The sequence below is a fragment of the Schistocerca piceifrons genome, chromosome 10 (genome assembly GCF_021461385.2).
Source record: "Schistocerca piceifrons isolate TAMUIC-IGC-003096 chromosome 10, iqSchPice1.1, whole genome shotgun sequence".
Taxonomy (NCBI): Eukaryota; Metazoa; Arthropoda; class Insecta; order Orthoptera; family Acrididae; genus Schistocerca; species Schistocerca piceifrons.
This window is the reverse complement of record NC_060147.1, coordinates 136,928,632-136,954,537: the sequence shown is the minus strand read 5'-3', so window position 1 is coordinate 136,954,537 and position 25,906 is coordinate 136,928,632. Positions and strand designations below refer to the sequence as shown.

The window sequence follows — 25,906 nt, the reverse complement described above, 5'->3', positions numbered from 1 at the left end:
TAGAATGATCTGAAAACATTAATTTGTTCCATAACCAGGTCTGAATCTCACTAATAGTTGTTTGATGGAATAGGTAAATTCCACTTGTCTCACACAAAATTCAGATTCTTATATGTCTCCATTCCGTTGTATTATATTTGTAAACTGATTAACCAAGCGTCCATTCTTAATATTCGTTTGGTCATGTAATGTGTATCTCTGTTGTGGAATTGCCCTTTGGACATTCTCTCACACCACAGACGCATGTATACCGCACACAACGCTTCTTCTGCCGTGTTAACATCTGATTCACCTGACGTTGGGGACAAGGCCGAGTTTCTGTCACTACACGCTGTGCCAAGCGGAGCCGGCCGTTACAGTTTTTCTTATTTATAGCTGAAATGAAGCACTGATTTTATTTATTTAACGACTTGTTATATTAGCGTCACTCATGTATACTGACGTGACAAGAGTCACGGGTTAGCGATATGCACAGATACAGATGGCAGTAGTATTGCGTACACAAAATGTAAAAAGCTGCGCGGGATTAGCCGAGCGGTCTTGCGCACTGCAGTCATGGACTGTGCGGCTGGTCCCGGCGAAGGTTCGAGTCCTCCCTCAGGCATGGGTGTGTGTGTTTGTCCTTAGGATAATTTAGGTTAAGTAGTGTGTAGCTTAGGGACTGATGACCTTAGCCGTTAAGTCCCATAAGATTTCACACACATTTGATTTTTGAACAAAATGTAAAATGGTAGTGCATTGGCGGAGCTGTCATAGGTGAATCATGTGAAAAAGCCTCTGACGTGACTGTGGCCGCAAGACGGGAATTAACAGACTTTGAACACGGAATGATATTTGGAGCTAGACCATGGGACTCTGCATTTCGGAATTCATTAGGGAATTCAATATTCCGAAGTCCACAGTTTCAAGAGTGTGCCGAGAATTCCAAATTCCAGGCATTACCTCTCACCACGGACAACGCAGTGGCCGACAGCCGTCACTAAGACCTAGAGCAGCGGCATCTGCGTAGAGTTGTCAGTGCTAACAGAGAAGCAGCACTGTGTGAAACAACGTACAAACCGATGTTGGACGTACGCCGAACGTATCCATTAGGACAGCGCAGCGAAAGGTGGCGTTACTGGGCTGTGGAAGCGGACGTCCGAGGCGAGTGCCTTTGGTAACAGCACCACATGGTCTGGAGGCCCTATAAATGTGTTTCAGTTATGGTGATTACGTTTCAAATAATAAACAATTTACTTGCACATAAGCCGACCGCGATTCTAGGCGTTTCAGTTTGGAACCGCGCGTCTGCTACGGTCGCAGGTTCGAATCCCGCCTCGGGCATGGACGTGTGTGATGTCCTTAGGTTAGTTAGGTTTAAGTAGTTCTAAGTTCTAGGGGATTGATGAGCTCAGATGTTAAGTCCCATAGTGCTCAGAGCCATTTGAACCATTTTTTGAACTTGCATATAGGGTAAACCTACCTAACTTCGTGATGTTAAGGATTGTAAACGAAAAAGCAAAACAAATATACAATCTAGAAATTGTACACTATGTGATCAAAAGTATCCGGACACCCCCAAAAACATACGATTTTCATATTAGGTGCATTGTGCTGCCACCTTCTGCCAGGTACTCCATATCAGCGACCTCAGTAGTCATTAGACATCGTGAGAGAGCAGAATGGGGCTCCCCGCGGAACCCACGGACTTCGAACGTGGTCAGGTGATTGGGTGTCACTTGTGTCATACGTCTGTATGGGTGGTAATGTGTAATAGGCAGACATCTACCTAGACCATCACACAGAAATTCCAAACTGCATCAGGATACACTGCAAATACTATGACAGTTAGGCGGGAGGTGAGAAATCTTGGATTTCATGGCCGAGCGGCTGCTCATAAGTCGCACATCAAGCCAGTAAAGGCCAAACGACGCCTCAATTGGTGTAAGGAGCGTAAACACTGGACGACTGAACAGTGGGAAAAACGTTGTGTGGACTGACGAATCACGGTACACAATGTGGCGATCCGATGGTATGGTGTGGGTATGGCGAATGGCAGGTGAACGTCATCTGCCAGCTTGTGTAGTGCCAACAGTAAAATTCGGAGGCGGTGGTGTTATAGTGTGGTCGTGTTTTTCAAGGAGGGTGCTTGCACGCCTTGTTGGTTTGTGTGGCAGTATCACAGCACGGGCCTAAATTGATGTTTAAAGCACCTTCTTGCTTCCCACTGTTGGACAGCAATTCGGGGATGGCGATTGCATTTTTCAACACAATCGAGCACCTGTTCATAATGCACGGCCTGTGGTGGAGTGGTTACACGACAATGACACCCCTGTAGTGGACTGGCCTGCACAGAGTCCTGACCTGAATCCTATAGAACACCTTTGGGATGTTTTGGAACGGGTGTTGTGTGATGTCCTTAGGTTAGCTAGGTTTAAGTAGTTCTAAGTTCTAGGGGACTGATGAGCATAGATGTTAAGCCCCATAGTGCTCAGAGCCATTTGAACCATTTGTTTTGGAACGCAGACTTCGTGCCATGCCTCACCGACCGACAGCGATACCTCTCCTCAGTGCAACACTCCGTGGAGAATAGGCTGCCATTGCCCAAGAAACCTTCCAGCACCTGATTGAACGTATATCTGCGAGAGTGAAAGCTGTCATCAATGCTAAGGATGTGCCAACACTGTACTGGATTCCAGCATTACCGATAGAGGGCGCCACGAACTTGTAAGTCATTTTCAGGATCATATAGTGTATATTTTAAGTGTAAGAGACCAATACATTTCTCTAATAATCCATGATGAAGAAGATTTAAGGAATGAAAAAATGTTGAGGTTATAAAATGCAGTAAATAAGGTGGCCATGCAACTAATTTCGTTATAGCGCACGTAATTCTGTGACACTATATCGTAAACTTCGCGATAATATTTTTAATTCTGGGATAATTTTCCTTTGCATTGCTAAAATTCACTTAAGGCATTTTTCATTGAATTTCAGCATCGGTGTCATCGTCACTAACATTTGCGCAAATATTACATACAAATACCGTAGCATCAGGTGAATCGATGGACTATGGACTGACAACTTTCGTGGAACCTTCGCAGACGAAAACAATGTTGAACCCAAGCACTTTTATTTTGCAGCTCTAGTTAGTGGGTTATACAGTTAACGTTGTAACGTTGGGCCGAACCCTATTTCCTTTATTTGGTTTATGAAATTAACTTAGAAGCCACTCTCAAGGACAAACGATCTTCCCATTTTGCCAATGTTCACGTCGTCTTTGTCACCATGACTGCGGTCTACATAGCCTTTTAAAGCACTCTATGGAATGGAGAAATATTAAGTAGCTTCCCATTTTTGGCTTGCCCTTCTTCGCACATCTACTAGAGATGGAGCCATTGTTTCCGAAACGGACACAAAACTTGAAGAGATGTTGTCGTTTTCGTAAGCGAATGATTCAGTAGTAAGGCATTTAAATCCAGCTATGATGACTAAGATTATAAGTATGTTCTATTGGTAATACAACTGCAAACAAGTAATTGAGCAGCTTACCTTAATTGAACTTGTATTATAGGATCAGTGCAACTAACGATCTTTCCTGAAATTAGTAAATGAAGGTAGAGGTAAATCGAACAAAATTTCAGAAGTCGCCTGGGAATGGATTCAGAGCCGGTCAGCTGATCGAGACGTTAGCTTCCGTATAGTGATGTCATGTGCGATCTGTGTGATCTGTGGCTGTATTGACACGCCTCCTCGTATGACTACTTTGTGCTTGTTGATTTTGTCAGGAAATAGTACAATGCAGCAACCACATCAGTAAATTGTATCACCCACAGGTTGGCAGATTGAAATTGCAGCTCTCTGGCGTGTAGGTGTAAAAATTCTCCAGCCAGCTTGCCTGTCCCTATCCCCACCGCAACCATTAAGGAAGCTCAGCTTGCCACGACGGAGACAGGTGAGTCCGTTTTGTGTACTGAGGCACATTGGTTAAAGCAAGCCAGGCTGGGTTAGCGCCAGCCGCGCAAGGTTCAGGAGACCGGTTCAGTCCGCTGGCAACGGGTTGTGCTATCAGTGCAAACTGGTTACAAGATAGCCAGCTGTATGTCTGCGTAGGTGGCTTCACTGCAGGTCAGCTAGCGTAACAATGGCAACAGCAAAATGAACAAGCCATACTTAAAGCAAATGGAGGAGAAACTAAGAATTGGGGAACAGCATGGAGAGCTGCATCAAACCAGTCTCTAGACTGAAGACCACAACAACAGCAACATGATAATCAGGAAGCAGGGCCCAGGTCTAGCAGAGGAAAAGTTGTGTGTCTATGAGGCAGTTTTAGCGGTAGATATCTCGCAGTGCAAATTGTATAAAAAGTTAGTAAATACTTATTTGGGAACTTCGAGTATGTCTGATGTTTGTAAATTTGTCCAGCTGTTTACTAACTCCAGAAATATTTTGAAAGAGGACAAACAACACTTAGTGGCTGACAACCGTGTAGAAATGTAGAAAGGCTTTCTACATTTAGTTCTGTACAGGCTTTCTAAGTGGGGGGCACACATTGACTGTAGTAGGAAAATATATGGATCTGTGGATATTAAAAACCACATTCTGGCGGTGTGCAACGGAGTACGAAGAAAGCTTAGAGCGCAAGGAAAGCTTCTTCTTACAGACATGTGCTTTTTACACTAACATAATATGAAAAACGAACTTTGTGTTTGCTAAGATACATTTGGGCAATATACGGTGAACAATTTTGGCCACTTAGAATGAATTCAGGGAACCCGCAGTAGACCTCCTGCAAAAAGTAATTAACATTGATATACCTGCGGTCATTTTTGGCTGGAACATACTAAGGTAACTGAAAATTGACTTCCAAATGATACTGTAGTTGGCTACGTAGTATAATAGACATCTTCCAAGTTCTTAAGTGCAAAGGATGTCAACTGTTAGAGATGGTTCTGCTTATTACAGAAAGCATCTATTGAAGGTGAGATGATAGTGAGCACTAGTCGGAAGAAGAACGAAGTTGCTGAGAAAACCGTTCACATTGATTCTTGTTGTTGTTGTTATAGTCTTCAGTCCGAACACCGGTGTGGTACAGCTCTCCATGCTACTCCGTCCTGTGCAACACTCACCATCTCCGAGTAATTACTGCAACCTACATCCTCCTGAATCTGCTTACTGTATTCATCTCTTGGTCTCCCTCAACAGTTTTTAAACACCTTTCCTATAATACTAAACTCGTGATCCCTTAATGTCTCAGAATGTGTCGTATCAACAAAACCCCTTCTTTTGTTCAAGCTGTGCCACGAATTTCTTGTCTCCCAAATTCTATTCAGTACCTCCTGATTAGTTACGTGATCTACCCATCTAATCTTCAGTATTCTTCTGTATCACCACATTTCGAAAGCTTCTATTCTCCTTTTGTCCAAGTTGTTTGTCGTCCATGTTTCACTTCCATACATAGCTACACTTCATACCAATACTTTCAGAAAAGACTGCTTGACACTCGATGTTAACAAATTTGTCTTCTTGAGAAACGCTTTCCTTGCCATAACCAGTCTACATTTTATATCCTCTCTACTTCAACCATCATCAGTTATCTTACTTCCCAGATAGAAAAACTCATCTACTACTCTAAATGTCTCATTTGCTAATCTAATTCCCCCCTGATTTAATTCGACTACATTCCAGTGTCCTCGTTCTGCTTTTGTTGATGTTCATTTTATATCCTCTTTTCAAGACACTGTCCATCCCATTGAACTGCTCTTCCAGCTCCTTTGCTGTCTTTGAGAGAATTACAATGTCTTCGGCAAACCTCTTTTATTTCTTTTCCATGCATTTTAATTCCTACTCTACATTCACATCGATACAAATAAAAAAGCTCAAATTACGCCGAAAAGGAAATAAAAAGTACAAATAAAATCCACCATTTTTTGGTCTACAATGACCCAAAATGAATACATATAATTCGAACCCTACTCACAGTGTTATCGTAACGAGTATAGAATAAACTGCTACGTACGTAGCGTAGCACAAAGGGAAGACGGACAGGCTGGCTGGACTCCTGTAGCCTGCTCGGGTTGGACACAGCTTGGTTTGGACGGGAGGAAAGCAGCCTGCCCGTTTGGCCGATAACGTGCGGCAGTTTGCCTGCCTGGCTAACGGACGAGCACGGACAGGTTAAAAAAGGGGAACGTGTCCATCTCAGGTGACACTGACCTATGTTGATGGTTCCGCTGAGGAAGCCCTTCTCGAATGACGTCATGTCGAAGTCGCAGAGCACCGCCGGCGTGACGTAGGCGATGCCCAGCACCTCGAAGCACATGGCGACCAGGCACAGGCCGCACACCGTCAGCAGCACCCAGTGGAACTTGCCCGAACCTGCAACACAACACACACACACACACACACACACACACACATACACGTGGAGCATTCTGCCTCTGCCTTCGTCGTCTCGGTGTCTCTGGTGTTGTCACTGGTCTGGTGCGGGCCTCCACTCTATCCTGTGCAACGTTCTCCCTGCCTCCCTAACTACTGTTGCCTGCATTTTCGTCTCCCTAGAGAGTTTTTACATCCCCCCCTCCCACCCCCTCCTCGACCCTCGACACACATTCCCGATTTCATTGTACCTGAGGATCAACATCTACATGGAGATTTTGCAAAACAGTGTGAAGTGCATGTGAGAGGGCACTTGCTATGGCATCAAATGTTTGGGTTTCTCCCCAATCCAATCACGCATGGAGCTAGACGGGGATTCACAGGTTAAACGTCTCCGTGCAGGCTGTGGTATGCTGATTTTCACTTTATCTTACACATCACTATTACCAATTTCGTGTACCGCCATCCTCAGATTATGAAACATAGTATCATTGTCAAACTAAATATGTTTACCTCGATGGGGACAGCTGCTAATGTGTGCCCCGACCGGGACTCGAACCCGGGATCTCCTGCTTACATGGCAGACGCTTTCTATCCATGTGAGCCACCGAGGACATAGATGAACAGAGTGACTGGGAGGACTTACCCCTTGCACGCTTCCCGTGAGACCCACATTCCCAACTGTCCACAATCTACATACATAATGTTCCTAATAGATATTTGCCCATCCACTCATTACTCGCACCAACTGAGGTGACGATTCTCGTAAGAGTCCGGGCAACCTGTGCGCATTCGCACAGACGAAGGTCAATGGCTGGGTAGCCTTTAACTATGTATAAGAAGATAGTACCTGTTCATGTGTGTTCTCGGTAGCTCAGATGGACAGAGCGTCTGCGATGTGAGCAGGAGATCCCGGTTCGAGTCCCGGTCGGAGCACACATCGAGGTATATCAACAACACCTGTCGGCAGTTGAGGGTTTCAATTAATTATTCTAGAGAAGCTGCATGGTCATCAATGGTATCTGTTCTTTGGAGAAGAGTTACTATCTTCATATACAAACATGTTTAATTTGACGTTGATACTGCATCAGAATATTTTATGTTCTGACGACGGCAGTAGCCTAAACCGGTAATAGTGATGTATAAAAGTTTGTATGATCAAGACGGACCTGTAAGATAAAGTGCCAAAATACTATCAAGGACTCATTTTCAGACCTTATGTCTTCAATTGATAGGCTCATTTTCTCATTGTGAAGGAGCGATGGGATGTACAATATCTCTGAATTCTTCCCTTAATATTGGTTCTTAAATACCTAAGAAATACCCAAGAAAGGAAATAGGTGTAATACGCTGAATTACGGACCTATATTACTAATATCGATTTGCAGTCGGATTTTGGAACGTATACTGTGTTCGGAGATTATGATTTACCTCGAAGAAAACGATTTATTAACAAAAAGCGAACACAGATTCAGAAAATATCCTTCTTGTGAAACACAACTATCTCTTTGTTCTTACGAAGTAATGAGTGCTATCGGCAGGGAATATCAAACTGATTTCACATTTTTAGATCTGGTTCAAATGGCTCTGAGCACTATGGGACTTAACATCTGAGGTCTTCAGTCCCCTAGAACTTAGAACTACTTAAACTTAACTAACCTAAGGACATCACACACATCCATGCCCGAGGAAGGATTCGAACCAGCGACCGTGGCGGTCGCGCGGTTCCAGACTGAAGCGCCTAGAACCGCTCGGTCACACAGGCCGGCTTTTAGATATCCAGAAGGTTTCTGACACCATTCCTGACGAGCGACTTCTAATCAGATTGCGTGCCTATGGAATGTCATCTGAGTTCTGTGACTGTGTTCGTGATTTCCTGTCAGAGAGGTCACAGTTCGTAATAACTGACGCAAAGTCATTGAGTAAAACAGAAGCAATGTCCGGCGTGCTGGCCCTCTGAGGTTCCTGACCTACGTAAACGACTGAGGAGACAATCTCAGCAGCTCTCTTAGATTGTTTGCAGATGATGCTGTCATTTGCCGTCTTGTAAACTCTTCAGATGATGGAAACGAATTGCAAAATACTTGTTTTGCAAATCCAACTGCCTTTTCCTGCTGCTAGTTACTTTATTTAATCCATACGCGTTTCGCCTTCTACTGTTTTAAGGCATCATCAGTGGGATCTATAATGATACAGTTTTGTTAGTTACAGATTATCGAACAGTTCACTTCACGATTTTGTGTAAAAATGTAATTACTTACTATTTTCTGATCTGCGTTTCCTCACATATGGTCTGGAGGTCGCATACCACTTTTATCACTGTTCTACATTCCCATCTTTGTGATTTCGCCATCAACACACTGTTCAACGTGTTTGTCACTCTTTTTTGTGGTGGCCTGTCGTTCTTCTGTCACTTGATACAACTATTTCGTCGTACACTTCTTTTCACACAAACAAACTTGGAATTGAAAAATTATTTAGACAAGATATCTGTACTGTGCGAAAAGTGACAAATGACTGTAAATAATGAAAAGTGTGAGGTCATCCACATGAGTACTAAAAGGAATCCGCTAAATAATGGTTACACGGTAAATCGCACAAATCTAAAGGCTCTCAATTCAACTAAATACATGATGACAATCATTAAACTTTATGAAAAAAAGGAAAGTAGTTACAAACTACGGTGTGCACAGAAGTTATTCAACATGCTAACGTCACTACAGATATTCGGATCTAGGTTCTGACATGTTCGCTGTGTCTGCCATTACTGGCCACGATGTGGTGCAGATGAATAGCAAAATTCTGCATGACCCGCTGAAGTGTCGGAACATCGATGCTGTCGATGACCTACTGAATGTCTGTGTTCAAATCAGCAATGGTTTTGGGGTTAATGCTGTACACCTTATCTTTAATATAGCCCCACAAAGAACTAGTCGCATGCGTTCAGATCCGCAGAATACGGCGACTCTTTGCGTAGCCCTGAGCCAGAATGCGGTCCCCAAAGTGCTCCTCCAGGACATCAAACACTCTCCTGCTTCGATGAGATAGAGTTCCGTCTTGCATGAACCACATTTTGTCGAAATCAAGGTCTCCTCGGATAATGGTGATAAAATCATCTTTCAAAACCTGTTCGGTAGTCACCGTACCATCGAGGAATATCGCACCGATTATTCTGTGACTGGACATTGCACCCCATACAATCACCAGTTGAGGGTGAAGAGATTTCTCGACAGCGAAATGCGGATTCTCAGTCCCACAAACTCGCCAATTTTGCTTATTGACGAAGTCGTTCAAATTAGGGTGGGCTTCGTCGCTAAACCAAACCATACGGCCATACTAATTCCTATCATGTCTCGCGGCCAATCGTGTAGTTTGAACGCCCTAACGCAAACCGCTCAGAAGTTATGACGATTTTATTTCATATAGTTCAATAACTGACGTCCTGTACTTTGGGATTACAATTACGAATAACTAACTTTGAAGGATCACATAGATAATATTGTGGGGAAAGCAAACTAAAGACTGCAGTTTATTGGCAGAACACTAACATAATGTAACAGGTCTGCTAAAGACACTGCTTATACTTAGTTTATCCCCCTCTTCTGCAGTACTGCAGTGCGGTGTGGGATCCGCTTCCGATAGGATTGACGAAGAACATCGAAAAATTTCAAAGAAGGCGAGGAGTACACGTATATGATACACGAATTGGGGCGGCAGGAACTTCTCATGATATTTAAATCACCAACTTTCTCCTCAAAGTGTGAAAATATTTTGTTGGAGCACACCTACATAGGGAGAAATGATCATTGTAATAAAATAAATGGCCGGCCGGAGTGGCCGAGCGGTTCTAGGCGCTACAGTCTGGAACCGAGCGACTGCTACGGTCGCAGGTTCGAATCCTGCTTCGGGCATGGATGTGTGTGATGTCCTTAGGTTAGTTAGGTTTAAGTAGTTCTAAGTTCTAGGGGACTGATGACCTCAGCAGTTAAGTCCCATAGTGCTCAGAGCCATTTGAACCATCTGAATAAAATAAATCAGAGCTCGCACGGAAAGATTTAATTGTGCGTTTTACACGCGTGCCGTTCGATAGTGGAATGGTAGAGACATAACTTGAAGGTTGTTCGATGAACCATCCGCCAGGCACTTTGAATTACAAGGTAATCATGTAGATGTAGAAAGTTTGTATGTAAGCTTTCGCGGCATATTTGCTGTCTGCCTTATAGGGTCTGCCAATTCAAGTTTCTCAGCATTTCTGTGATGCTCTCTCCCGTGTGTCTGCTCCAATATCCGCTGCTCGTCCTATTTGGTACGGGTCCCTCACACCTGAGCAGCACTCTACAATGGTTGGAACCAGTGTTTGTAAGCAATCTCGTTTGTAGACTGCCAGTACCCTGTCAGTGCCATGTACCTTACCTACGACTGAGCCGATACGATTGTTCCTTTTCATATCAGCATCTACATCTACAATCTACAAGCCAAATCATTCATGGTGTGTGCCGGGGGGTACTTCTGTTATCACAATTTACTGCCCCCTTTTCCATTTCTATTACCGAATGGTGGGTGTGAAGAATGATTGTTCAATTGTGTGTGAATTCCTAAGGGACCAAACTCCTGAGGTCATCGGTCCCTAGGCTTACACAATACTTAAAATGACTTATGCTAAGGACAACACACACACCCAAGCCCGAGGAAGGACTCGAACCTCCGGCGGGAGAGGGCCGTGCAATTCGTGACATGGCGCCTCAAACCGCGCGGCCACTCAGCGCGGCTGTAAACGGTTGTTTCTATTGTAGCCCTTTAAGGAAAGTGAAACGGCGACGATAAGTCGTACACACAAGAAGAGAACAGAAAGATTTTTTTTTTTTTTGCAACTGATAAAAAATTACGGAAGTGGACTGAATAGTGAACGAGGAGGTATTGCATCGAATTGGGTAAAAATGAAATATTTGACTCGACTAAAAAGGCGATCGGTTCATTGGAAACCTCTTGAGACAAGAAGGAATAGTGGCTTTGGTGATGAAAGGAAGAATGGGGAGGGGGGGGGGGGGACGAAGTTATTGAGGAAGACGAAGGCTTCAATATAACAAGCACGTTCGAACGGATGTAGCTTGTAGTAGTTTTTCAGAGACAATGAGCATGTCTCAATATACTCATGCTATTGTTAATGTTAAACACTTGAGCCACTAGAATCTGAGGTAACTTGCTATTACGACTTCTACTGACCGCTTTAATTAATGTGTTTACTTTTAACGCACTTCTACTTCTTACCTTCCGCCGACATTTATCTCACTTGTTCAGTATAAGTTTGTTTGACTCGGAATTTTCTCTAGCTCCCGTCGCGCCATACTTTTCCAATCAACTCTTGGATCCTATGTTGAGGCTCCTTGAAAACGCAACCATATTTGGAAGTTCATTTGAGACTCAAAGAGGTTGTCGGATAAACGTCACCGAAAGTAAAATTTGGGTACTGGAGTGTAAGTTAGGTAATGCCGAGGAAATTAGACTAGGAAATGAGATACTTGACGTAGTAGACATGTTTTCGTACTGGGGTAAGAAATTTACTCATAAAGAAAAGTGTAGATGACGCGAAATTTAAACAGATAACAAAGAATAAAGGTTTTCTGAAGAAACGGAGTTGTGTGTACATCGGTTATGTAGTTAAGTGTTACGAATGATTTACGGGAAGTATTTGTGTGGAGTGTAGAATTATATGGAAGTGATAGCAGACGAGATACATTGCGCACAAAGGAAGAACAGAAGCTGTTGAAATGTGGTGCTTACAGAGGAATATTGAAATTAAGTTGGGCATTCGAGTGACCAATGAAAGGGACTACAATGTAGATAAAATGAAGGAATTCTGCTAACTTAGAAACAATATAATGCATGATGAGCGAAATAAGGAAGGTATTTCAAGTAGATTAGCAAAGGCAGAGAGAGTGTTCTTCGCTGGAAGAAGTATGCTTGTGTCAAATGTAGGTCATAATATGAGGAAGAAATTTATGAGAACGTGCGTTTGGAGCAGTGCATTAATGAAGCACAGACTATGGGAAAACCGGAAAGGAAGCTGATGGGAGAGCCTCAGCAGAGATGTCAGGAGAAGGGACAGTGTGATAGTAGTAGTAGTAGATAGAGCTGTAGAGGTCGAAAAGTACAGGTACACATATCTGAATATGCACAAGAAATGGGTTATATGTAGGGAACAGAACTGGAGACACCAGAAAGTTTCAGGTAGGTGATACGTGTAATGGAAAGGCAGAGTTTCACAAGCCAGATTCTTAACAGGAAGACAGGTACAGATATGGACACTGGCCAAAATTCATTGATTATGAACTCCAGATTAAAATTGAAAAAAAAAACGGGATGTGGGTATTTGGAAGTTGAAGCAGGTGGGACCTGGAGAAACGGAAAGAAACAGACGTTGTTGCGAGTTTCGTAGTTTCACAGGAAGCGTTGGGCACTTTGCGTGCAGGATGTATGAGACAGGCGAAATACCGCCAGTCTTCAAGAAGGATGTAATAATTCCAATTGCAAAGAAGTGATGTGCTGACGGTTGCGAATATAACCGAAATATCAGTTTAATAAGTCTTGATTCGAATATACTGACACGGATTATTTACGGGACAATCGAAAAACGTTGAATACGATCTTGAGGATGACCAGTTTAGATGGCAGAGAAATGTGTGAACGCGCGAGGCAGTACTGACCCTACGTCTTATCAGGTTAGAGAAAGGCAAACCTACGTTTACAGACTTGGAGAGAAAGCTTCTGACAATATTGACTGGAATACGCTCTTTACAATTGGGAAGGTTTCAGAGATAAATCACGGAGAACGAAAGGTTATTTTCAACTCATACAGGAACCAGACGACAGCTACAGGGGTCGAAGGACAGTCGTTGAGAAGGGACTGAGACATGATTGTAGCGTAACTTCCACGTTATTCAGTCTACACGCGGAGCAAGCACTAAAGGAAATCGAATAGAAATTTCGAAAGAGAATTAAAGTTATGGAAGAAAAAATAATAATTTTGAATTTGCTGATGACATTGCTATTCTGTCAGAGACAGTAAACGACTCGGAAGAGCAACTGAACAGAATGGATAGTTTTCTGAAAAGTGAGTGTGAGATGAACATCAGGAAAAGTAAATCGAGAATAATAGAATGTATTCGAATTAAGTTAGGCTGTGCTGTGGGAATTAGATAAGGAAACGAGACACTAAAAGTAGTAGATGAGTTTTGCTATTCGGGGAAAAAAACTGACGGTGGTCGAATTAAAGAAGATTACAAAATTTGGACTGGCAATGGCAAAAAAAGCGTTTCTGAAGAAGAGAAGTTTGTTAACATCGAATACTAATTTAAGAATCAGAAAATATTTTCTGCTACAGAAGAATTCTGAAAATTAGATGGGTAGATAAGGCAATCAATGAGAAACTGCTGAGTAGAAATGGGGAGAAAAGAAATTTATGGACGCAGCTCGACTAAAAGAAGTGATCGGTTGACAGGACACATTCTGCGATATGACAGTATTGTCAGTTTACTATTGGAGGGAAGTGTGTTAGGGGGCGGGAGAAGTAAAAATTGTAGAAGAGCAAGGCTTGAATACGATTAGCAGCTTGAAATGGAAGTAGGTTGCGGCAGAAGCAGAGGTGGAGAAACTAGCAGCACGGAGACCGGTCTTCGAACTGAGGAACACGAGCAACCAGCGAGGCAGACTGCTAACCAAAGGGGCCCGGGTTCGATTTCCGGCCGGGTCGGATATTTTCTCTGCACGGGGACTGGGTTTTCTGTTGTGCTGACGTTCGTATTGTTATAACTGACATTCTACTTTTGAGGTGACTTTACGGATACGCATCGAAAGCCAATAAATAAATTTAGGGACACAAGAGCAATGCTAGAGTAAAAACCTTACGCCTATTGCATTAGAGACAACGAGATGTGTTTACAGGTGATTTGGTAGGAGGGCCTCCTCACTTACCTGTCATGGCGACGGCCTCGTCAAACGGTGTGGCGATGCCACCTCTTCCTCCTGCACCGTTCGCCTCGAGTTCCTTCTCCATACAGAAGCCATTCTCGCCGCTCTTCATACCTGCACGTGAATTGAAATAAGGACCACATGATCAACAGCAAAGGATGCAGTATTGCAGATGTACAGAAGGCCAGCACTGCGTCCCTTATATAAACAGTATCACGACTATCGTGACGCTGGGGGCTCATGTTCTCGTACTTGACATTAGTTTTACGTAATTTGCTTCAAAAACAGGTTATTAGTGGCCCTGTTAACAGTATGTAATTATTTTGAAAGATGTTGTAATGCAGCTAGAATTATTACAAAGCTGCGGCAAGAAATAGACTATTGCTTACTGCTTGCAACAGTGGGTACATAGTTTTCAGTTACAGAATTTGTAAATACAGTTACATATACACTGAAATGACAACGCACATGGGATAGCGGTATGCACATACACATACTTGGTGATCAAAAAGTCAGTATAAATTTGAAAACTGAATAAATCACGGAATAATGTAGATAGAGAGGTACAAATTGACAGACATGCTTTGAATGACATGGGGTTTTATCAGAACCAAAAAAATACAAACGTTTAAAAAATGTCCAACAGATGGCACTTCATCTTATCAGAATAACAATAATTAGCATAACAAAGTAAGACAAAGCAAAGATGATGTTCTTTACAGGAAATGCTCAATATGTCCACCATCATTCCTCAACAATAGCTGTAGTCGAGGAATATTGTTGTGAACAGCACTGTAAAGCATGTCCGGAGTTATGGTGAGGCATAGGCGTCGGATGTTGTTTTTCAGCATTCCTAGAGATATCGGTCGATCACGATACACTTGCGACTTCAGGTAACCCCAAAGCCAATAATCGCACGGACTGAGGTCTGGGGACCTGAGAGGCCAAGCATGACGAAAGTGGCGGCTGAGCACACGATCATCACCAAACGACGCGCGCAAGAGATCTTTCACGGGTCTAGCAATATGGGGTGTTTTTTTTGTTCTAATAAAACCCCATGTCATTCCAAGCATGTGTGTCAATTTTTACCTCTCTATCTACATTATTCCGTGGTTTATTAAATTTTCAACTTTATACTGACTTTTTGATCACCCGGTACATCTAAAGCGCCAAGAGCGTGTTGAGAATAGCAAATTTTAGGCATTAACTTTCACCACGGGCAATACAACCGAGAGCATTGGCGTTTGCGTTTAGTTGTCAGTGCTAACAGACAAGCAACACAGAATGCAGCCGGCCGCGGTGGCCGAGCTGTTCTAGGCGCTTCAGTCCGGAACCACGTGGCTGCTACGGTCGCAGGTTCGAATCCTGTCTCGGGCATGCATGTGTGTGATGTCCTTAGGTTTACGTAGTTCTAAGTCTAGGGGACTGATGGCCTCAGATGTTAAGTCCCATAATGGTTAGAGCCATTTGAACCACCACAGTATGAAATAACCATAGAAATGAATGTGAGACGTACGACGAACTTATCCTGTAGGACACTGTTAGCAAATCCATTCGCGTGTGCCATATCCCACTGACGCCAGATTTCGCCCCACTGACCTAATGGATACGTTTGTCGTACGTTCCACACTGATCTCTGCGGTTATTTCATGCAGTGTTGCTAGTCTGTCAGCACTCTCAAATCTACGGAAATGCCGCTGCTCTCGGTCGTTAAGTGATGGCCCTTGGTGACAGGTAATGTCTGAAATGTGGTATTATCGGCACACTCTTGACACTGTTGGTCTCGAAACAATCAATTCCGTAATGATGCGTCTAGCTCCAGCTACTATTCCTCGTTCAAAGGGTGTTAATCCACGTCGTGCGGCCATAATCACGTCGGAAGCCTTTTCACACGAACCACCTGAGTACAAACGACAGCTCCGCCAATGCACTGCCCTTTTATACCTTGTGTACACGACACTACCGCCATCTGTATGTGTGCGTATCGCTACTTCATGACTTAGGTCACCTCAGTTTATGATCATGGTGTATTATGTTTGGTTCAGCCGAATTATTCTCTCAAGTTGTTAAGTTACAACCGCAACCTGGTTCCCATCGAGACAAAATGAAAGCGCCTGCAGCAGTGCTGTACTCGGAAGACTGGCCGTTTGCAGCACTTGGCCGCGTGGGCAGCGCGTGTGGAGCCGAGCGACTGACCTGCCGCGTCCGCCCCCGCCGCCGCCGCCGCCACCACTGCCCCCATGGCCACCGCTGCCGCCGCCGCCGCCGCCGTCGCCTTGGTCGCCGTTGCCGTCTTCTCGGTCTACGCCTCCTCTCTCGAGTGTTTTTGCCGCGACGGCAGCCGCCCTTTATACACCCAGCAAAGCCGGCGGATCCTCTGATAAGCGCGAAAATACATGCGTCCGAACGCACCACCCTGGGGAAGGACGATATCTTCCCGTGACCCGTGACGCAGTCAGCTGTACGCCTCAGCACCTCACCTCGTACACCGAGTATCTGTCTAGTCATCGTGAGTGCAACACGCGGACCGCTGTACGCTGCCTGGCCAAAAAGGCAAAGCAGCCAGATGAGACGGGCGGATGTCAGCGTGACTTCGTACACTGACACGCCTCACTAGACATGTGAACGATTAGAATTGTAGTTCTGTGTGACAGATAGAATGACCACCACAGTTCATTAGTGCTCTACACTGAAGAGCCAAAGAAACTGGTACACCTGCCTAACATCATGCAGGGCCCCCACGAGCACGCAACACGGCCTCGACTAATGCCTGCAGTAGTGCAGAAGGGAACTGAGACTATAAATCCTGCAGGGCTGTCCATAAATCCGTAAGAGTACGAGGGAGTGGAGGTCTCTTCTGAACAGCACGTTGCAAGGCATCATAGATATGCTCAATCATGTTCACGTCTGGGGAGTTTGGTGGCCAGCGGAAGTGGTTAAATTCAGAAGAGTGTTCTGGAGCCACTCTGTAGCAATTTTGGACGCGTAGGGTGTCGCGTTGTCCTGATGGAATTACCCAAGTCCGTCGGAATGGAAAATGGACACGAATGGATGCAGGTGATCAGACAGGATGCTTACCTACGTGTCACCTGCCAGAGTCGTATCTAGACGTATCAGGGGTCCCATATTACTGTAACTGCACACGCCCCACATCATTACAGACCCTCCACTAGCTCGAACAGTCCCCTGTAACATACAGGCTTCGTGGATTCATGAGATCGTCTCCATACCCGTACACGTCCATCCACTCGATACAATCTGAAACTCAACTCGTCCGATCAGGCAACATGTTTCCAGTCATCAACAGTCCAATGTCAGTCTTGACGGGCCAAGGCGAGGCGTTAAGCTTTGAGTCGTGCAGTCGTCAAGGGCACACGAGTCGACTTCGGCTCCGGAGGCCCATATCGATGATGTTTCGTTGAATGGTTCGCAGGCTGAGACTTGTTCATGGCCCAGTATTGATATCTGCAGCGCCGGCCGTGGTGGCCGAGCGGTTCTAGGCGCTTTAGTCCGGAACCGCGCGACTGTTACGGTCGCAGGTTCGAATCCTGCCTCGGGCATGGATGTGGGTGATGTCCTTAGGTTGTTGTTGTTGTTGTGGTCTTCAGTCCTGAGACTGGTTTGATGCAGCTCTCCATGCTACTCTATCCTGTGCAAGCTTCTTCTTCTCCCAGTACCTACTGCAACCTACATCCTTCTGAATCTGCTTAGTGTATTCATCTCTTGGTCTCCCCCTACGATTTTTACCCTCCACGCTGCCCTCCAATGCTAAATTGGTGATCCTTTTATGCCTCAGAACATGTCCTACCAACCGATCCCTTCTTCTGGTCAAGTTGTGCCACAAACTCCTCTTCTCCCCAATCCTATTCAGTACCTCCTCATTAGTTATGTGATCTACCCATCTAATCTTCAGCATTCTTCTGTAGCACCACATTTCGAAAGCTTCTATTCTCTTCTTGTCCAAACTATTTACCGTCCATGTTTCACTTCCATACATGGCTACACTCCACACAAATACTTTCAGAAATGACTTCCTGACACTTAAATCTATACTCGATGTTAACAAATTTCTCTTCTTCAGAAACGCTTTCCTTTCCATTGCCAGTCTATATTTTATATCCTCTCTACTTCTACCATCATCAGTTATTTTGCTCCCCAAATAGCAAAACTCCTTTACTACTTTAAGTGTCTCATTTCCTAATCTAATTCCCTTAGGTTAGTTAGGTTTAATTAGTTCTAAGTTCTAGGGGACTGATGACCTCAGATGTTAACTCCCATAGTGCTCAGAGCCATTTTTGATGTCTACAGCAATTTGCGGAAGGGTTGTACTTCTGTCACATTGAAAGATTCTCTTCAGTCGTCGATTGCCCCGTTCTTGCAGGATCTTTTTCCGGCCGCAGCGATGTGGGAGATTTGATGTTTGACCGGATTCCCGATATTCACGGTACACTCGTGAAATGGTCTACGGAAAATCCCCACTTCATCGTTACCTCGGAGATGCTGTGTCCCATCACTCGTGCGACGACTATAACACCACGTTCCATCTCACTTAAATCTTGATAACCTGCCACTGTAGCAGCAGTAACTAACAACTGAGCCAGACACTTGTCCTATATAGGAGTTGCCGGCCACAGCGCCGTATTCTTTTTACATAGTTCTGTATTTGAATACGCATGCCTAAACCAGTTTCTTTAGCGCTTCAGCGTACATCTACATGAAGGGCTTATTTCAATAGTGGTACAAGTCCATTTTTGTTCATTTTGAGATACAGATGGTTGGTTGGTTGTTTTGGGGAAGGAGACCAGACAGCGTGGTCATCGGTCTCGTCGGATTACGGAAGGATGGCGAAGGAAGTCGGCCGTGCCCTTTCAGAGGAACCATCCCGGCATTTGTCTGGAATGATTTAGGGAAATCACGGATTGAACCGTCGTCCTCCCGAATGCGAGTCCAGTGTTGAGATACAGAGTCCTAAAGTTAAATGAGCGCTGAAAAATCTGCAGTTGAGATACCAGAAATATTCAAGCATATGGCTTCTTGCTAGAGATGAACCTTTCTTTCTGTTTGTTTGAATCATTAATTTCAGACGGATTATAGGCAGAAAAGTGGAGGTAATGGACTTGTATCACCATTGAAATAAGCCCTTCACATGTACACTGATACTCTGGAACCCACTTTACGGCGCGTGGCGGAGCGTATCCCGTACCACTACTAGTAATTTTTATTCTGTCCCACTCGCAAACAGACAAAGGGGAAAACGACTCTCTATTAGTCTGCGTATCAGCACTAATTTCTGGTATATTATCGTTGTGGTCCTTGCGAGCAATGTTTGTCCGAGACAGAAGAATCGTTTGGCAGTCAGCTTCAAATGCCGGTTCTCTAATTTTCTCAACAGCACTTCCCGGAATGATCGTTGCTTTCCTTTCAGAGATTCCCATATGAGTTCCAGAAGTATCGCCGTAACACTTGCGTGTCTTTCAAACCTACCAGTAACAAATTTAGCAGCCCGCCTCTTAATTACTTCGATGTCTTCCTTTAATCCGACTTGCACGGATCCCTAACATTCGAGCATTACCCAAGAATAGATCCCGATAACCTCTTACATGCAGCCTCCTTGACAGACGAACCACGCTTTCCCAGAGTTCTCCCAAGAAACCGTAGTCGATCATTCGCCTTCACATGCTCGTCCCATTTCATATCGCTTTGCAATCTTACGTCCAGATATTTAAAACGACGTGACTATGTCCGGCAGGACTCCACAAATTCTGTACCCGAACATTACGGGTTTGTTTTTGCCACTCATCCGCATTAAGTTATAATTTTCGACATTTTGAGATTCATTGCTGTTACCATGCCTCGTAGGGTGTATAATGGTGTTGAACAGCGTCAGACAGTGAATGACCACTAAGGAGGTTACGGAGATTCCGCGTAATCGTGTGAGACGGCGTTATCAGCACCGGGCAGAGTTTCAAAGGGCCGACGCTGTGGGTCTCGATTTGTCCGGCTGGCTGAATCGCGCAGTGTCAGGACTTCAGGGGCATTCGGGTGGGAGAGTGGTCCGGTGCTGGAGTGCCTGGGAACGCGATGGCCGGCACGCGCACACGCCTCGCTCGTCCACACCGTGGCCCACCACGTCTCACCGACGAAAGGGAGGACCGCCGTTTTGTACACCAGGCACACAGTGGCGCCTTCACACCTGCGCGTGCCCTCCGAGAAGAAGTAATGTAGTTCCGGCAACATTCTGTGCCATTTCACGCTATTGGTCGGAGACTCAGATCGCCTGGACTGGCGAATTACCAGCCCATTCGTAGGTTGCCGTTAACAACGCAGACGGCTGGTTGTAACAACAGTGGTACATAGCTGATTTGTCATTCATTTATTACGCTTTTCGTCCAGGTAGGGCTTCACCAGACAATCTGAAAGTGGACAGGGAGGACAAAGTTGTAAATGGTCATATTCCACACTGCCAAGATAAAGTAAAACACACGTTAAAATTAACGGCACGGGCATATGTCACGTAAAAATTAATGCCATCAGCATATGCTGCATCGAAAGGAGAACCGGAACGGAATGTAGTGCAAATGAGGAATGAATAAATCTGGGCGGCGAAAAGACAGAACGAAACACGTGAATGTGAAATATAAGAGAGATGGAATTATCTTATATACGACGTCAAAAGGAGTCATAGCAGTAAAGAACACGGCCATGCGTTCATGAAAGCACGCGGCTCCCATTTTCTGAACATTTCTTGTTAGATGGTCTTGGTAGTATGATTTATGACCATTCCAGCCAGCTATTCGTATTTGTTTATCCCCCCCTGAATACCTTCACGTTATCTAACGAAGCCCTATCTGGGCGAAACGTGTAGTAAGTGAATTACAGATCTGCAACCAACTACAGATTTTACAATCAACGTGTAATAAGACTGAAACTTTCTGGCAGATTAAAACTGGGTGCCGGAATTTTGCATTTCGCGCGCATGTGCTTTGCCGACTGAGCTACCCAAACACGACTCACGGCCCGTCCTCACAGCTTTAGGACCTCCTACATTACAAACTTCACAGAAGCTCTCCTGCGAACCTTACAGAACTAGCAACCATGGAAAAAAGGATATTGCGGAGACACGGTGTAGCCACAGCTTGGGGGCAGAGGTCCCGATTTCGATTCTTGGTCCGGCACAGTTTTAATGTGCCGGGAAGTTTCATATCAGCGCACACTCCACTGCAGAGTGATAATTTCGTTCTGGAACTTTTAATAACATTCCTTTACCAATGCGTCACCATGGAATGAAACAGTTCTTACAAAAGACTGCATTTGGCAGGGTACAGTGACTACGAAGCATAAGCTACTGATGATGGGTTCGGATTGTGTTCAGCGGTGAATCGTGGCTGTGGACTACCCAGGAGGATCATCGTGGGCAAGTATGGCTGCGCTCTGGGAATAGGTTCCAGTCTTTGAGTCTCTTGGAGAAGCACAGCGGTTGACTCCTGGTGTCGCAGTCTGGGAGTCATCAGGTATGACTTTGGGTGACGGCTGGTAGTGACTGGCTCAAATGGCTCTGAGCGCTATGGCACTTAACTTCTGAGGTCATCAGTCCCCTAGAACTTAGAACTACTTAAACCTAACTAACCTAAGGACATCACACACATTCATGCCAGAGGCAGGATTCGAACCAACGACCGTAGCGGTAGCGCGGTTCCACACTGAAGCGCCTAGAACCACTCGGCCACTGCTGGTAGTCACTCCTCCTTATGTGTCACCTCACATATGACAGTAACGTAGTGGCATTTTTCAACAGGATAATGCTCGTCCACACAGACACAGCGCTTGTGAACTGTCTGCCCGATGTCGACCTACCCCCGTGACCAGTGATACCGACATATCTGTCCCCGACAGATACGTGTGGGACCGGGTCGGGCACCAACTACGTCCCAGTGCGAATATCCTGAATATCAGGGACCAGCTGTAACGGCTGTGGGCCACCTTGCCTCAGGTGAGAATACGACGGCCTTATGCGACAGCCGTTGCCGGCCGGGGTGGCCGTGCGTTTCTACGCGCTTCAGTCTGGAACCGCGTCACCGCTACGCTCGCACGCTCGAATCCTGCCTCGGGCATGGATGTGTGTGATGTCCTTAGGGTTAGTTAGGTTTAAGTAGTCTTAAGTTCTAGGGGACTGATGACCTCAGAAGTTAAGTCCCACAGAGCCATTTGAACCATTTTTTTGACAGCCTTTCCGACAAAGCCGGAGCCCGAATCCACGCCAGAGGGGTGCAGCGTCGTGCCGGTAAGTGGACCTCTTACTGCCAAGTTTTTCGTGAACTTGACTCGCTCAAATAACATCACATACCCTATGAAACCGTGAAGTTCCATTTTGTTTCTTTCTGGATGATCCTTTTTTTTTCTCAGGCACTGTATCTAAGATACTGGATATACACTGCCGGAGATTAAAGTACACATCAAGTACCAGTCCGATAGTTATCATACTTTGTGGAGAGGTCCACGATATGTCGTATCCGAGGCTGGAAAGCTGCACAGGTCACACCAGTATTCAAGTAATGTAGCAGTAGTAGTAACCCACTAAATTACAGGCCCATATTATTAACGTCGATATGCAGCAGGATTTTGGTACATATGTTGTGTTCCAAAATCATGAATTACCTCGAAGAGAACGGTCTATTGACACAGACAATACGGATTTAGAAAACATCGTTCTTGTGAAACACAGCTACCTCTTTATTCACACGAAGTGCTGCGTGGTATCGACAAAGGATTGCAAATTGATTCCGTATTTCTAGATTTCCTGAAGGCTGTACCACACATCCGGCTTGTAGTGAAATTGCGTGCTTACGGAATATCGTCTCAGTTACGTGACTGGATTCTTGATTTCCTGTCAGAGATGTGATAGTTCGTAGCAACTGACGCAAAGTCATCGAGTAAAATAGAAGGGATCTCTGACGCTCCCCTAGGTAATGTTATGGGCCCTCTCTTCTTCCTTATCTATACAACCGATTTAGGAGTCACTCTGAGCAGCCGTCTTAGATGATGCTGTCGTTTGTCGACTAGTCAACTCATCAGAAGATCAAAACTAATTGTAAAACTATTTAGAAAAGATATCTGCATGGTGCGAAAATTGGCAATTGATCCTAAATAATGAAAAGTGTGAGGTCATCTAGAGAGTGCTAAAAGAATCCGTTAAACATCGGTTACACGATAAATCAGTTAAATCTAAAGGCCATAAATTCAACTAAATACCAAGGTATTACAATCACGATCAGCTTCAGTTAGGAGGAACACACAGAAAATGTTGTGGGGAAGGCTAACCAAAGGCTGCGTTTTATTGGCAGGACACTCAGAAAATGTAACAGACCTACTAAAGAGACTGCCTACACTGCCTCACACACCCCAGGGAACCTTCCAAAGACTTGTGCAATCCACGCCACTCAGGAATTGTTGCTGTACTGTGTTCCAAATTTGGACCAACAACTGTTAAGCAGGGGACCATAGTGTTATCCGGCCTCAGTGTAAGCCTTGTCTGTGGTATCGGCTGTTTTCCTCGTAGTTCGCTAGATGGCTGATTTACCACACAAAGTTGGGAAATAATAGATTAACTGTCGGTGTTACTATATTTGTTCTACGGAACTGAATTTTAACTGTCGTAAGTAAGGGGTAGTGCATTACACACAGCCACTTATCATTATCTTGAAGCATATTATAAACAATTTACTCTATTACTATATAAGCAAACCAACTAAAACGCCTGTTTCCTCTGTAAATGTACCAATTCTCATCGGTGTACGTTAAAAGGGAGACTGTTCACATACACACCAAAATAAGCGGACTCAAAATTGAATCCAGTGGAGCTCTAAAATATCTCCCCCCTCATTATCATTTCTCCTCTCCCAGATTTATGCAGCGCTTCTCTTTTCTGAAGTGGTAGAAGATCTACACTTCGTGAATAGTGAAGGTGAAATGATCATGAAGGTAGCAGCGATACGATATTTAAGAGTTAGAAGAAACTGGAAACAGTATTTGACTGCATATCTCTTTAAACCATTTAACCACTGGTCTCGTTCGTTACGATGATTATAAATCCATATTTCTCCTTAAACTTAACAAACTAAGCAAATAAAACTTTTAGCGATGTTGGCGTTGTCGCGAGAACTAAAAGTATGATAATACTATGACAAACATTCATGAGTCGTAAAATAGGACCATCGTCGGGTACTATGCTCATAGCTGCATTTTTTGCATTAATGTGGTATTTACAGGTGATCACGCTGTAGCAGCATGCGTTCTCAGAAATGATAAGTTCACAAAAGTACATGTATCACATTGGAACAACCGAAATAAATTGTTCAAACGTACCTACGTTCTGTATTTTAATTTAAAAAACCTACCTACCAACTGTTCGTCTAAAATTGTGAGCCATAGGTTTGTGACTATTACAGCGGCACCTATCAGTAACCGAAAAAAGTGGTCCAATGAAAACGTTCATATTTCTTTACTTACTACACGTATATGTAATAAAAAATGGGGGTTCCTATTTTTAAAAAAACGCGGTTGATATCCGTTTTTGACCTATGGCAGCGCCCTCTAGCGGGCCAACCATAGCGCCATCTGGTTTCCCCCTTCAAGCTTAACGAGTTTCGTTCTTTGTAGTTTTTTCTTTTGACGCTTATTTCGTGAGATATTTGGCCCGGTCACGATCAATGGACCACCCTACATATACACTCCTGGAAATGGAAAAAAGAACACATTGACACCAGTGTGTCAGACCCACCATACTTGCTCCGGACACTGCGAGAGGGCTGTACAAGCAATGATTACACGCACGGCACAGCGGACACACCAGGAACCGCGGTGTTGGCCGTCGAATGGCGCTAGCTGCGCAGCATTTGTGCACCGCCGCCGTCAGTGTCAGCCAGTTTGCCGTGGCATACGGAGCTCCATCGCAGTCTTTAACACTGGTAGCATGCCGCGACAGCGTGGACGTGAACCGTATGTGCAGTTGACGGACTTTGAGCAAGGGCGTATAGTGGGCATGCGGGAGGCCGGGTGGACGTACCGCCGAATTGCTCAACACGTGGGGCGTGAGGTCTCCACAGTACATCGATGTTGTCGCCAGTGGTCGGCGGAAGGTGCACGTGCCCGTCGACCTGGGACCGGACCGCAGCGACGCACGGATGCACGCCAAGACCGTAGGATCCTACGCAGTGCCGTAGGGGACCGCACCGCCACTTCCCAGCAAATTAGGGACACTGTTGCTCCTGGGGTATCGGCGAGGACCATTCGCAACCGTCTCCATGAAGCTGGGCTACGGTCCCGCACACCGTTAGGCCGTCTTCCGCTCACGCCCCAACATCGTGCAGCCTGCCTCCAGTGGTGTCGCGACAGGCGTGAATGGAGGGACGAATGGAGACGTGTCGTCTTCAGCGATGAGAGTCGCTTCTGCCTTGGTGCCAGTGATGGTCGTATGCGTGTTTGGCGCCGTGCAGGTGAGCGCGACAATCAGGACTGCATACGACCGAGGCACACAGGGCCAACACCCGGCATCATGGTGTGGGGAGCGATCTCCTACACTGGC

At 45.0% G+C, this 25,906-nt stretch overlaps 1 protein-coding gene across 1 annotated transcript in view; it reads right to left on the bottom strand.

Annotated features, from left to right (window-relative positions):
* Positions 1–16,568, bottom strand: part of LOC124719055 (synaptic vesicle glycoprotein 2A-like) — a 75,135-nt gene extending 58,567 nt beyond the window's left edge. The window contains exons 1-3 of the mRNA XM_047244725.1: positions 16,522–16,568; positions 14,329–14,439; positions 6,196–6,357 (exon numbers count right to left, since the gene is read on the bottom strand). Of these exons, the coding sequence (XP_047100681.1) occupies positions 6,196–6,357; positions 14,329–14,439; positions 16,522–16,567 (319 nt within the window). The 5' untranslated portion in view covers position 16,568. The remainder of the gene's footprint in view (positions 1–6,195; positions 6,358–14,328; positions 14,440–16,521) is intronic.
* Between the last annotated feature and the right edge of the window lie 9,338 nt (positions 16,569–25,906).